This window comes from Gymnoscopelus microlampas, assembly GCF_963454915.1.
Source record: "Gymnoscopelus microlampas genome assembly, chromosome: 16".
NCBI classification, from domain to species: Eukaryota; Metazoa; Chordata; class Actinopteri; order Myctophiformes; family Myctophidae; genus Gymnoscopelus; species Gymnoscopelus microlampas.
The window spans coordinates 4,005,577-4,020,968 of record NC_139953.1 but is presented as its reverse complement, the minus strand read 5'-3'; the positions used below and the strand labels follow the sequence as shown (position 1 = coordinate 4,020,968).

General features: G+C 41.1%; 2 protein-coding genes across 2 annotated transcripts; both read left to right on the top strand.

Moving 5' to 3' along the window:
• Positions 1-699: 699 nt before the first annotated feature.
• On the top strand, positions 700-7,071 carry LOC311062762 (E3 ubiquitin-protein ligase pellino homolog 1-like; the record flags this gene model as incomplete). Its single annotated transcript, XM_084081981.1, has 6 exons — positions 700-782; positions 3,256-3,385; positions 4,449-4,550; positions 5,076-5,216; positions 5,590-5,778; positions 6,895-7,071. 6 exons carry the CDS (start codon positions 700-702, stop codon positions 7,069-7,071), a joined length of 822 nt encoding a protein of 273 aa, XP_083938107.1.
• Positions 7,072-9,278: 2,207 nt separating this feature from the next.
• On the top strand, positions 9,279-14,474 carry LOC311062761 (interferon-induced very large GTPase 1-like). Its single transcript, XM_084081980.1, has one exon. It carries the CDS (start codon positions 9,427-9,429, stop codon positions 13,891-13,893), a length of 4,467 nt encoding a protein of 1,488 aa, XP_083938106.1. The 5' UTR covers positions 9,279-9,426; the 3' UTR covers positions 13,894-14,474.
• The last annotated feature ends 918 nt before the right edge of the window (positions 14,475-15,392 follow it).

Here is a 15,392-nt window from a genome sequence, read left to right as displayed (position 1 = left end):
GCATCTGATTTTTTTGTCTGAAATACAAACTAAACATTGTTGCTAGTGCGTCTATAGGCTATACTAGCTCACACAATCCACATGTCTCTTGTGTGTCAGGCCGGTTTGGCAATATTGTACTTTTTACTCAATTATTTGAACATTTTATTTAAAAGTTACTTTGTAGATTTAGATGTATTATTACAGATCTTCAAGCTCACAACACCTCACGTTGTGACGCATTGTGAGCTTGTTGATCTGCTACCTTTGAAATATTTTGAGCGTTATACTTTTGATAAAAGATTGAGGTCATGTGATCAGTGACATACGCACGGTGTACTTTTGGCTCCGCCCCCTTAGTACTTTTGGCTGAGGGGGCGGAGCCAAAAGTACACCGTGCGTATGTCACTGATCACATGACCTCAATCAATTATCCTTTTCTAGGCAACATAGAAGGGGGGGGGGACTTTTTTCTTATTTCCACACAACAGCTCTAAGGTGTATTAAAGACATAGTTCAATGTTGAAAATGAGTGGTCTTCCCCTTTAAAGGGAGAATGCCTCATTTTAGAATTAAACCTAACACGTGTTTTTCCTGTGATGTCTGCAGGTTAAGTGTGGCGTAAAGGACAGCAACAACCACTAGACTTTGAAGCAGGGGACAGAGGAGTGATTCGCTATCGGAGAGCCCTGCACCACCCTTCCTCGGAAGGAAGCACCGATGTCGCAGTGGCAAGAAAATATGTCCTGCTCACCGGCCTCCATCAAAGGCCCAGTCAAATATGGGGAGCTCATTGTCCTGGGGTATGAAACGTTCATCTAACTATATAAATGGCGAGCGACTTCCGCACCCTCGGTGCGGACACCCCACAGCTCTGTTATCGAATAAACAACGCACCGCCAGACCACATGTCGCCAACTGACTCGCCACGGCGGCCGCGCTGAATTTACGCGTCGCGTAGGGGACATCTCATTGCTCACTACACCTTTTCCACCGCGCAACATAATTAATTCTACTCACCAAATGTCGGACAAAACGGAAGGGGAGGCAGCTTCGTACCGTTTACCGTGCACACCACCGACACCGCACGGCGACGGGTTTCGCCGAAACAACACGAGCGGCCGCCATTGCACTCTGCCCATGTCCTCCACAACACCACACACACAGCTCCTTTGCTTCAACCCCCCCCCCCTTCTTACGTACCTCCTTTGTTCCACCCAGGCCGTTACTTTCACTTCACTCATGTCTCGATCACAATATGTCCGTCCTTCACGTGCCATGTTCATCCCAAACACAAAAACAAACAGCCACGGCCAGTCGGCCACAGCACAGCACGCTGCCCAGGGTAATCTGGTAAACAAACCTGCCTAGGTTCATGACACCACAGGACTCGACAGTGATGTCATCATTATGCAACCCGGAAGTACAAATACCAAGGATAGGTCAGTGATGTCAGTCGGGTTGCCAAGTTTGCTGCCAGGTTTTAAAAAACAAGCGACAGAAACAAGCAAACCGTGCATGAAAAAAAAAAACTGCCGAAGGGGTCCGCCATGTTCCAGGGGGGTCCCCGGGGGTCCCAACACTCACAGGGGTCGGCGGACCACCAGGGGGTCCGCGGACCACCAAAGTAACAATCACTATTAACATTTTTTCCAAATTTTTTTTTTTTTTTTTTTCCTTTTGGACACTTTTACTCCGGCGATTTGGGTACCCCAATATACACGCACCCACGCTGGGCCCCGTGCGCGGCTGGGGTTGAGGGGGGCGTAGCCCCCCGAAACTCTAGTTTATTAATATTCATTGAATAAGTTCTATGCACAGCTGCCAATTCCTTCCAGTGTCAGGGTGCTGACAACTCTGAAAGTTAGGGGGGGATTTTGAAATAAAAAAGTTTGACATATCTGTGCTACACTAAATGGAACGGAGCATTCATTAGAATCATTGGTCCACCTATGAAAGAATTAAGAAAGCCGCCCAATGTCTTTCCAATACAGTTGCTGTGCATAGAGCCTATCGACCATGTTCCCACTGCGGTCATGCCAGTCATCATTTGGTCACTCATCACTTGGTGACGTACAATAAGAGCTAAATGGCCATTGTGTGAATGTGCTCAGTGGTTTTGCTAAAACACACATGGCTCTTGTACAGCATCGTCTAGAGTTAGACTTTTAAGGGTTGTAAGTGATATGTTTTTGTCTTTGGTTTACTGGAATGCTTACATTGACCTTCAACTACTGATTGGCATTTGTGACTAATTCCACCTTAATCGAGGGGATTTCAATTCCTTTTTTAGTAAAAACGAAATTTAAAAAATGAAGAAAATAATAACCGTCCCTTACATCAATGAAGCTATCAATATTCTTATTTTGTCAGTTGTTGGCTTCAAATAGATTAAAAGTTCTGAAGAAAACAAAAAAAAGTGAACCTTGCAGGTGACAGTGGTTTTGCTTTGACCAGATTTGACTACTCAAGCAAATAAATGCAGTGTGTAGGTTTTACATTCATTACTGTCGTTAAAATAGCCAATCTACAAGCTCACAGGGTGTCACAATGTGACCCATTGTGAATTTGTTGATCGGTTGTTTTCGCTATTTTGTAAAATTGTTTGGGACATGTCAGGTTTCCACCCGACAGTGACCATGTTGTAGTTTGAGTGGGAATTGTGTAGTGTAGAGACAGATGGCTAGTTCAAGGGCAAGAGTCAGGGATCAGTATTAACTTGTCGGTTTACCAGCCACCATGGTGGGTAAAACAACAGTGAACTCTGCTTGCGTTTACTGCCAGCTCTGGTTGTGCAAAAATGCAAGACATAGCTTCCGCTGTCTCTGCTTAAAGATCTTGTACTTGCTTGTAGATAAGGTATTTATTTGGTGAAGATATTTGTTGTAGAGGGAAACACTATTGGACCTAATATAGAGCCCTGGGGGATCCCGTTTAACTAGGTAAACTAGGTAAACTAGGTAAGTTTAGTTGGTAAAAAGTGTGCCACCTAAGTTCAAAGAAGAAGTGTTGTCAGTGAAAATAAACAAATGGGGACTTGTGGAAATGTTGGCAGACGTAACCTCGCAGGCCAAACACAAAGTGTTATATAATCTATATACTGTACATCATATGACCTGGCCAGGTTGATCCTATGACTCTTTGCCATGAAGCTCCATATTACAACACTGCCCACGCATACTTGCTGTTCCAAAGATTTGAAACCAAACTAAACTTGTCACAAACTTACTTTATTAACCAGAGCGCTCCCACCACTGTTTCATCTTCTCTTCACAGGTACGATGGCTTCCTGCCCAACGGGGACGAGGCCAGGACAAAAAGCCACTTTGCTTTGTGCCAGAGACCCAAGGCCAACGGTGTGAAACCAAGCACTGTACACATGGACTGCACTCCAGAGGCAGCAAAGGTACAATCAGTGGTGGAAGAAGTACTCAGATTTGGGACTTTAGTAAAAGTAACAAAACCACAGTGTAAAACATACTTTCTTACTTGAGTCAAAGTTCAAAAGTATTAGCATATTATATCAGCAAAACAAAACTTTTTTAGTCTCAAAATGCGGAATGGCCACTTCAGAATCATACACCATGTTATAGGACATTCATTATTGGTCATTAGACACTTAAAGCCCTATTTTATACTTAAGATATTCAAAAAACTCACAAGCTCATTTAAGCTTGTAGATCTTACATAGTTAACACTCCCCCAGGTGTTAAATATGCTGACGAGTCATAAGTCTTAAGTGTTCAGCACGACTTGTAAAATAGTGATTGTGCATAAGATGGGGGCGTTATTACTTGATTTCCACCTAAGACCTGGAAATAAGACGCACAAAATATTGCCCTCAGAGTCATAAGGGTTCATTTAGAATTTCTGGAACCCCCTCGAGGACTCCTGGGAAAGTGATAAAGTTACACTTGAAAATAGCTTGTGGTTTCCAGTGGGAGCCGTATCAAAGTACATTGACTAAAGCAGTACTGTACTTTACTCAAGTATTTATTTGTATTTGTGTATACTTAACTCCACTACAAGATACATATTGTACTTTTCACTCCACTCCACTCAATTGCTCAATTAACCAGAGCCCTATTTCAAATATATTGAAAATAGCTAATCTACAAGCTCACAAGGTGTAGCAATGTGACCACCTACAATTAAAAATGTACTTGGGTAAACGTACAAAAGTATTGGTATCAAAATGTACTTAAAGTACCAAAAGTAAAAGTATTAAAATATTTGAAAATAGCAGATCTACAAGCTCACAGCACGTCGCGATGCGACACGTTGTGAGCTTGTAGATCGGCTATTTTCAAATAGTGTATGTATAAAATAGAGCTAAAGTGGTTAATGTATGTTTTATAATATTATAATTTATATCTGAAAAGTAACTAGTAACTAAAGTTTTCAAATAATTGTAGTGGAGTAAAAGTACAATATTTGCCTCTGACAGTGAACTTCTCTGTGTTCCATAGGCTATCAGCATCATGGACCAGCACAGCATATCCTACACTCTCTCCCAAGCCTCCATGGTGGTGGTGGAATACGGTCCTGACAGCAATACGGACATGTTTCAGGTCTGTAGGATCCAACATGCATACATTATGCTTTGCACTATATAAACCAGTGATTCAGAACCATGTTGGCCGTGAGGATATTGCTAGTGGGCCCCCAAATAATTGCCAAAACGCTAAGATTGTATTAATAATATAACCTATACATATATCAATGAATAGGAACTTAAAGTATGGTACGTTAGTTGCCACTGATCCCAGGTGGAACACAATCGATTGATTGATCATTGAACATTTTATATTCTGATAGTTATAGAGTGTTTGTTCAGTAAGAACACTGTCTCTCCAGCTCTTTAGTAAAAACAACTAAACAATTTTGGAACTAGAACATTTGAAGCTGATGAATTGTCTTCTATCCTGATTGGAGGATAAGCAGGGTTATAGTGTCCTTCTAGGAATCAAACCAGGGACCTTCTGTTTCCAAGGCAGCCTCTATACCCATTCAGCTATCGCCACCCTCCTATAATGAGTAACTATAATGACGACCCGAAAATAATGTGCAACCCCATGTGTGTTTGTTTCTAACAGATCGGGCGGTCCATGGAGAGTCCCATTGACTTTGTGGTGTCGGGCAGACAACAATGCCTCATCATCTGCCAGAGGAGCCCGCCCTATGCCGCACGCATCTATGCCGGCGGCTTCGACTCCTCCAAGAACATCTTCCTTGGTGTAGGTCATGAAATGTCAGATGAAATGTCTCATACACAATTGTGTTTGTATGACTGTGCAGGGAATCATAACTTGTTTGATATTGATTCATCCATTATGAACAAATGCATTCAAAATGAAAACCTGGAAAATAGGCAAATTACAGCGCGTTGCAATGTGATGTGTTGTGAGCTTTTAGATCTGCTACTTTTGAAAAAAGTTTGGTACTTCTCCTTACTATAAGTACACGTATTTTAATGCCGATGCTTTTGTACTAAAAGTAAAAATTTAAATACAGTACTTTTACTTGTTGTAACATAGTATTTTGTGGCACTGCTGCTTTTACTTTGGTAAAACATCTGAGGATTCTTTCACCACCTTCCTCCCCCTGCAGGAGAACGCAGTTAAATGGAAGACGCCTGATGGACAGATGGACGGACTGGCCACCAACGGCGTGCTGGTGATGCACCCGCTCCATGGCTTCACTCAGGACTCCAAGCCCGGCCTGTGGAGGGAGATCTCGGTGTGCGGCAACGCCTTCACCCTCCGGAAGACCTCCTGGGATCGGCAACGGGGGAAGATGGTGAGGACTATATACAGTATATATTACTATATACATGTTCAAAACAAACATTACACGTGCACAGACAAATGATCAAAACAAAATAAATCTAGAATAGTTGGCAGTGCACGTCATTGTGCAAAATCAAAGTGTGAAATACGCTACAGAAATCAGAGGGTCACACAAACTTCCGTTCTGACGATTTAGTGCACCACATGCCTCCCTTTTTGCAATATATAAATAAAGAAGCAAACAATAAAGCACACACATCCACTCACTAGTAATAACCAGGTGCTGGGCTGAGTTCAGAATCCAAAGAGAATAAGGTTCGCAATAAAGTTAGCTTTGGAGCATGACCCAGTGTGCAGACTTTATTCTCATACATAAATACTCACATGACCCTGGTAGAAGATCACATAATAATAAAAGTGTTGCTCTGCATCGCTGATTTGAAATTAAAACAAGCCAAGCGTGTTGCTTGGTGGGTGTTGTGTGCCATATTATTATTATTATTGGGACATTTCAACAGATATATTGGCATGAAAATAAGCTTTTCGATGTAGAGTAGTGTAAATATTTAGCATTTATTTCCTATTTTAGTTTGTGTTGGGGTCAGGGGGTCAGATCAGGGGGTCTTGATATTTGCATGTTGGTTTAATTTAAACCCTACACTTAATTGACTGGGGTCCTCCAGGGGTCTATACTTTTGTCCCTCCCTTTTTCCTCTACACCAAATCCTTTGGCCTATTTGATCGAATGTTGGCCTATTATGACCATTCCCAGAATAGGAATGCTCGGGTTCATGGGGTTAATATCAGCTAGGCCTAACCATCCATTTATTGAGTTGTAACCCATATACCCATTGGGTTTTGCCATTTTAGTTGTATTGTAGACATTGAATTGTATGAATGTATTTATTCTTGATTGATTGATTTATTTGTATTTCTATGTATGTCTTTACCCTCCCCCAAACACATTTGCACAAGCACTCAAAGTACCACAAAATGGAAATAAGCTCTCAAGCTTCTTCTGTTTAGTTTTATCCTTTGGACAAATCATGTTCAAATCTATGTTCATCATACATATTTGCATTCTTGTCTACAAAAACATCAACCAAATCTTATGTTCTCTGTCCAGGTGGACAGTGAGTCTCAGGAACTGGTGGACGGCTCGCTGATCGACCTGTGTGGCGTAACCCTCCTGTGGCGCACGGCCGAGGGCCTGGCTCTCATGCCCACCATGGAACACCTGGAGGTCCAGCGCCAGGAGCTTTACGCCGGGCGGACCTGTTTTGTTACAAAGCTCAAAAAGTAAATGTGATTATGTGTTCTCGCAATTATTTGAATGACTACTAATCATCAGCTATAATGATGGTGACAACCCCCTATAGGTGGAAGCGGAAGGCCAGGAGTGCGAGTGTCATGTGGGTTTGGAGCCCCTACACGCATAATGACATAGATATAATGTTGTGCAATAGAGCTCATACTGTACAATACCATACTGTGCATGTTGTTGAAATTAAATAACATGACTGTGTTCAACAGGATGGTGGTGGCATCTTGAAGGATCCACAAAGAGGTGAGCTTTTTATTGTCCTTCAATAGTTCAATGCTTGATGAGGTATCATTATCATATGGGGGCCAAGCACGTAGTGCCGTGGTCCCATATTGTTTTTGTTGGTTCATATATTCTTCCGCCGTTTTAGTATTTGCCTAACCATGCAGTCGTTTTTTTAACGAAACTCTGCAATATGGTAGAGGGCTATGTCAAATGGCGAAGACACAAAACCCACTACCATTGGCCAAAGGGTGCCGCTATTAGTACTCAATTGAAAATGCAAACTTTGAACAGGTATAACTCATACCCTGTTTGAGCTATACCATGAAACTTCAATATCAATGTGTCTCCTCATGCCAAACAACTTAACCGTTTTTCTATCTGCAAAAAACCTTCTACACAGGGCTGGATTAACACCCCCCGACCCCCCACCCCTGTGTGCGTGCACGGACATGCACGCACCACACATCCAAGCCATGATTAAACCCAATCTTAATCATTTGAGCTTGGAAACTGTGTATCATATCGAGTCCATCTTACACCTATTGCTCAAAGGCTGCAGTCCATGCCTATACAACACAGTCTATACAGTGCTATACAGTTTCATAGACCAACAACAGCTTCACTCACAATATATACAATGGCTTAAATCATTCCAAGCAATTATATGACTGCAAGCAACAATGCAAATATAATAATGCAACACAGTAAAGGGGCTTACAACTAAAGTTACAGCCAGTATCCACTGGCTGGCATTCATAAGAATGGGCATTCATGTTATTATTATTATTGTCTCCGCCAGGCCGAAAGGCATGGCGAGAGAGTATGTTTTACCCCCTGTCCGTCCGTCCGTCCGTCCGTGTGTCCCATCTGTCTGCGAGCGGCTAATCTCCGGCACCGTTGGCCCGGTCGCTGCGAAACTGTGCACACACACTCCCTGGGTGCAAATTCAGAACCTCTGCCCCAAATGTTTCACATGGGCCTGTTATAGCGCCACCAGGAGGCCGATTTGTGCAAAACCCATTTTTGGATATTACTCTAACAGATTGTATCCAAACATCACGCAAATCGGTACACAGTATCTCTATAGTCATGTGATCAAGACGGATCTGTCTGATATGTCATATTCCATCCTGATTGGCTAAGGTTGGCTTCCAAAGTTTGCAGGATTGGTCCATTTTGAACAAAATGTCTCAAATCATGCTTTGAATGAACGCAGCATGCTTTTTTTATTGAAAATTTGCACGCACATTCCCAATAGGCCGAGGAAGAAATGCCACCCTTTTCACCTTACCCTGTTATAGCGCCACCAGCAGGTTTAATTTAGCAAAACACAGTTTTGCAACAAAATGCCTCAAATCATGAATGCACGCACATTCCCACTAGGGCTAGGCCAAGGAAGAAATGCCACCCTTTTCACATTGGCCTATTATAGCGCCACCAGGAGGCCACAATAACCTACCTGACCTGGCGGAGACCTGTGCTCCGAGGAGCACTTTTTTTAGTTATTATTATAGTATTATTATACCTCAAAGCTGTTGATGCTGGAAGCTCAGAGATGAAGTTATGAACATAGAACACATTCTCACAAGTGAACATACTGAAAGGTTATTAAAACCAGTAAACTTGTGACTGAACACCTCAAAGTTTATTACACTTTCAGGGAAATATTTGTTATTACTAATTATACTTAAACAGCACAGCATTGAGTTTACTGTAATGGTTTAACCTGTATTTGTTTATACAAATAGGTTCCTCCGATGAAGTTAGCATCAAGAACACGGCTGAGGTAAGATAACTAACTGTATTTGGTGTCACAAGACCTTCAGGGCTTTCTGCTCCATATCAGATTTTATTGACGTACTTTTTTTTTCTGTTTTGCTCATTTTAAAGGTCGGACACGGACAGCAATATGTGAACATTTCTGAAAAGATCAGCCCAGAAGTCGAACGTTCAAGAGAATTTAATGAACTGCTTTGCAGACTTCACCTTAAAGACAACTACCTAGATAAGTTGACAACTGCTGACATTCTGGAAATAGGCTCTTTCATAAAGAAGCCCAATGAGATAACTGAGAAAGATTTAGTTCATGCTTTCCTTCAGAAGTTGTTGATGCTAGACCACAGAGCCAGGTACATTCCAGTAACAGTAGAAGACACTTTAAAAGGCACTGAAGATTCTGACAAGGCTTCCACAGAAGAAAGTTTCTTTGATATTGTTAACAGGACCAATGATCAGAGCATGAAACAGTGTCATATCCATCCAATGGATATTCAGATGGCTGTGTTTCACTGCTCAGATAGCTTTCTCAGGCAGAACATGATTACCAAACTATCACAGTGTCAGTATGCCTTACCTTTGCTTGTGCCTGACCCAGTCACAATGGATATCCAGTGCCCGTTGTGGACATTTAGGCAAATAAGAAAAACTTGGAAGGAAACTGATAAGTCAGGTTCCATCACAAGTAAGAATTTTCCAATTTGCCAAGCTGAGACACCTATGGTGTCATTTTTACGCTTTGGTTCAGTGTCATTGTCTAAATCCCAGCTGATGAATACCTTAATCAGCAACCGCCACAGCACGTTCTTTCATAGGAATTGTCCAGGTGCCACCAAATCTCACTGCCTGATAGATGGTATGGCAGAGATTGCCTGGTACTGTCCTGCTGGAAAACCAGATGAGGCTTTCTCTGACTGTGTTGCCTTCTGTAATCTTCATGGAGATGCTCTAAAACATGATAAACAGCGTGAAATACTGATTGATAAGGCTTCAGTCAATGTTGTTCTTTTACCTACTCTGAGAAGAGATAAAATGGTGGAAGACCTTGTTAAGGGTCCAAAACCTCTCATTTGTCTCCTTGCTGATAATGACTTTGTTGCCAAGGAGATCCAACCAGGGAAGTTTATAATGGGTGTGAAGGATAGAAATCAGGCAAATGTGGCTGAAGAAATGACTAGAGTAATTAGAAACATTTTGTCAACAACAAAAACATCCTTCAAACTTGAGAGCATGGGAAATGTCCCTGGAATTGAAATAGACGAAAAAGACCCTGCATGCCAAAAAGGGAAATCTGCTGCTCATCAGATTCTGGATCTGCTCAAAGGAAAGGAGCTTTCAGAGATCAAAGGCACATTTCTACCATGCCATGGCCAGTTGTGGCATGAGTGGTGCAAAATAAACAAAAGCCTCTCCCGCCTCAAAGGAGACCTTGAGAAGGACAAAAGTGAAAAAGAAAATAAATTGATGCGGATAAGACAGGAACAATGTGATAAACCACCCAGTAAGCTGATGCAGATGTTTATTGAAAACCTGCAGTCTTTGGTTGAGAATGAAAAACGCTACTTCCTAAAATGGATTGTATTCTGTCTGGATGACTGTTTCACAGATAAACTTTCTAAAGTCAACCAGGCATATGATGCTAAGTGGTCTGAGGTCTTGGCTTTGAAAAGGAATCATGACAACTCTGATATGCTGAAGAAGAAGCAAAATGAGTTGAAGGACATTTCAGATGAACTGCAGTCATCAACTGTTGGAATTGAGCACATCTGGAGAGAAACAGGACAACTCTATGAAGCCCATGCCTCTACCATAAAGAGAGGGAACTGGTCTCATTACCCTAAGCTGGCTGCAGAGCTTATGATAGCAGGCAACCCAATGGAGCTGATGGATGGGGATGCAGCTCACGTGCCTTTAACATGGATCACTAGTGTTCTAGATGAGGTGAAAAAAACGATTGGAGACGAGAAGAGAGTTTTTGTTTTATCAGTTTTAGGAATTCAGAGTAGTGGCAAATCTACAATGCTGAATGCAATGTTTGGATTGCAGTTCGCAGTAAGTGCTGGCAGGTGCACTAGAGGGGCCTTTATGCAGCTAGTGGAAGTGTCAGAGAACATCCAGAAAGACTTGAAGTTTGACTATGTCCTGGTTGTGGACACTGAAGGACTGCGTGCTCCTGAGCTGGCAGGGCAAGACACTTATCACCATGACAATGAATTGGCAACATTTGTCATTGGCCTAGGAAACATGACCTTGATCAACATCTTTGGAGAGAATCCAGCTGAGATGCAAGATATTCTTCACATTGCTGTTCAGGCCTTCATGAGAATGAAGAAGGTTAACCTGTCTCCAAGTTGTGTGTTTGTTCACCAGAATGTTGCAGCTATTGAAGCTGGTGAAAAAAACAAGGTGGGAAAGAGACGACTACAAGAAAATCTTGATAAGATGACCATGTTAGCTGCCAAAGAGGAAGAGGTTGATGCTGAGTTCTTCAGTGATGTCATTGCATTTGATGTAGAAAAAGATGTGAAATACATTTCCCAGCTTTGGGAAGGCAATCCACCCATGGCCCCTCCAAACCCAGGTTATAGTGAAAACATCCAAGAGCTGAAGAACCTGATACTCTCAAAAGCATCACAGTCTAAAGGAATGTCAATTTCAGAATTCAACAGCACCATTAAAGACCTTTGGAATGCCCTACTGAATGAAAACTTTGTTTTCAGTTTCAAAAACACACAGGAAATTTCATTCTACAGAAAACTTGAAGAAGAGTATGCAAAATGGACCTGGGCTCTAAGGCAAGAAATGCTGACAATTGAAAACCAACTTCACAACAGAATTGAAAATGGAAGACTTGATGAGATTGAGGACAGTGATCTTATCAAAGACATTAACAAGACTTGGGAAAAAGTGGAAAAAGCAGTGAAAGAATACTTTGATGAAGATAAAGATAAAGACGTACTGGTTCAGTGGAAAGCAAAATTTGAAACCAAAATTAAGGATTTCCGTGATGAAGAGGTGAGAGGAGCCAAACGAAAGCTAGGGGATATTATTCAGCAGAGGAATGCTCGCAAAAAGATGGATGATAAGAAGACAGTTTATGAGAACGAGCTTCTACAGAAGAGCAAAGAGCTTGCCAGCAAGCTAAAGGACAAGGCAAAGGATGGAAAGGAACTGGAAAAGCAGTTCAACACTCTTTGGAAAAGTTGGGTTACTGAGCTCACTGCAGGTGTTCCTGGCATAAAGGAGATCAACATTCAAAATGATGTGGATTCTATACTTCAGGATATGCGCATTGAGTGGTCTCTCCTAAAGGAACGCAAAGGACGCAGTTTGTACAAAGACATGTTTAAGAGAGGGACTTATTCTGATTATATAGCTGTAAAGGTTAAACACTTTAGCTTTGGGTTTAGTTCAACAACTAATTATGACGATCAGATAAGAACCCTCATTGCCAACGTCGAGAAACAAACCGATGCCTTAATTAAGAAGAAACCTGTTAAGACAGAAGGCTACCATACTGGTTACATGCATGAAGTAGCAAAAAATGTGGAAAAACTAGTGAAGGATTTTGAAAAAGAAATTGAATCAAAGAAAATGGCATACACTCTCAAGAAGGAGTTTAAAGTTGATATACTACTTAATACCTGTACAATTGCAAAGGATTGTTTTCAAAAGTCTCACTATGAATTCCAGAAGAACAATGATGCACGTACGTATTTGGAAAACCAAAAGGGACAATTCTATGATGTATTCAGTAGCTTTTGTAAAGGTAACTCCTCTGCCGCTGTGCTTGGTGAACTACTTTGTAGCAAACTGAAGGTGTCTGCAGTTCAGGCCATCTATGACAAGACTGCCATTGGCTTGGCTGGAGAGATGCAATGTAGTCACCCTCCCTTCAGTGGGAATAGGGTGAACTTGGAGAAACATGTTTTAGAATCACTGGCAGTGGAAGAGGACTTTAACAGTTACATGAATTATATCAGACATCCAAAGAATCAAGTAGAGCAATTCATAAAAAAAGATGTCAAGAAATACATAGGCCTATCCACCAATCAGAACAAGATACTCGGTATCATGAAGAACAATGTGGAGGATATAGTCAGGCGTCTGAATCAAGCGGTGCATGAGGCAACAGAAAAGGTCAAAACTCATCGTGGAGACACCAGCATGTGGTTGAAGGAGTTTTCTAGTCTGTTAAAAGATGACCTATGCGTTGCCACCAACTGCTATGATCATTTTAATGACATAGACAACTTTGACTTTCTTAAAGAGGAGATTAAGAAACACCTTGAGTCCATGGAGGCAGATTTGAACGGCCTCCCAACCAACCAGGAGGATGTCCGGTTGAAGATCGATAAAATTGTTATCGACAAACTATGCAAGTGTTGCTGGGAACGGTGTCCTTTCTGTAGCGCAATTTGTAACAACACCATGGAGCATCACAGTCCTGACGATCACAGTGTCCCTTTGCATCGCCCTAGAGCAGTATCTGGAGGCATTTATAGAGGCACAAAGGAATTTGTCATTGATTTCTGCACAACGCTGGTTGCAAGTGATGCATGTTTCCACCCTACAAGTTCAGAGGAGACCCTTCCATACAGTGAGTATCGAAAAAAGTATGCTGACTGGAGAATTACCCCTGATGAATCAAAACTGACATACTGGACTTGGTTTGTATGTCACTTTCAAAAGCAACTGGAAGGTCATTATGGCAAAAGATTTGAGGGCAGAGGAGATATTCCTGGAGGATGGAGACACCATTCAAAGGAAGAAGCCATTGCAAGCTTGGAGAAACTGTAGTGCAGGAATGGCACACTGTATGATTTAAGTTAATGTGGGTGACAGTGTTCCAGTTATTACTGGAATATTAATTTCAATTAATTAAAGTGCCTGGACTGCCTGATACAATATTGGATTTTTTAAAGCAACTGTTGTGACATACAACAGCATACTTTTTTCACCATTGATTGATTGATTGATTTTGGTTAAACACAGTTCAACACAATATAACTTGTACCCAGAATAGACAAAAGGTGCAATGAAATATGTATTTCCAATGGTCCTGTAGTTATTATTATCCTAAGTGTTTATTTTCATTTTCTATGTTTCTAACAAGATGATGTAAGCAACATATTTCAGTTTTTTCTTATTTTTTTCAAAGGAGAGTGAAAAAAAGAGTGACACTATATTCATATATCGATATAGCCTGTGTCATTTGCTGTTTATTTTTGCTTGAAATAATGATTGGAGCTTTGTGTCAAGTTGTAATATTTCCTTAAGTTGAACTGAAACATTTAATTGAAATACAAATGGAGAATCAATTATTGACTTTTTGATTTACAGTACAAATTATGGATGAAATAAATTCAATTTAAAACATGTATTGCTTTCCCTAACTTCTCCGTTTTGTGTTTGTCCATTTACACAGTAGATATCTACAAGAAGTTGATTTTTACTATTGTGTTGTCATTTACATGGAATTATCTTCAAATAAACCGTTTGTATAATTGACAAAGATGTCTCTTCTCTGCATAATAGTAGAGTCAAAAATGGAGGTTCCGTGACCATCCTTTGGCAAGTAAGGTTTGACGATTGATTTGACCTCTATGGACCCTTTAGAAAAGATTTAGCCCCCAGGTCCCTCCCAAAAATCCTGGCATTTTTTGCTAGACAGCCAAATTCAAAATGGCGCCCGGCGCCATCTCTAAAAATTAACTTTTGATCTGAATGACCTAGAATCATGTATGAAGGCACTTTTCCATACAAGTCAACCATGAGGATTCCAAATCTGACACAATTTTAATTGTAAGACCTTGTTTTGACTCCGAAATTCAAGATGGCCGACATCCAGTAGAGTAAAAACTTATACCCAGGGGGCAAAGGGGGGTATGCTGCATTTGTCCTGCCATAAAAGGTTGGCCACCAGAAATAATATCTATGACCCAGTAGAATCACAACCTATATGGACAACCCGGTCACCTTGCTGCTGGAAATCCAATATGGCCGCCTCAATATTATCAGAAAATAGCTTTGGCAATAACTTTTGAACCAGATGGGCTAGAAATAAAAACTTGGTGTCTATTTCATGGTTTCAGAGCATGAGAAACTCAATGGAATACTTATCTTTATGATTGGGTGTGTCTGGACCTTTCATTTGCATATTTCCAAGATGGACGCCACTCGAAAATGAGTTTTACTATGACTTTTACAGCAAAAAGTCTGCTTTTTAAGCAATATGAACACATTTGGTCAGTTTGAGCTTTAATTTATATGTTGTCAATATGGCTGCAGTCATAAAT

Bases quoted from the DNA above. Each gene is read 5' to 3' on its own strand.
- LOC311062761 (XM_084081980.1), top strand. From the start codon at position 9,427: ATGCTAGACCACAGAGCCAGGTACATTCCAGTAACAGTAGAAGACACT.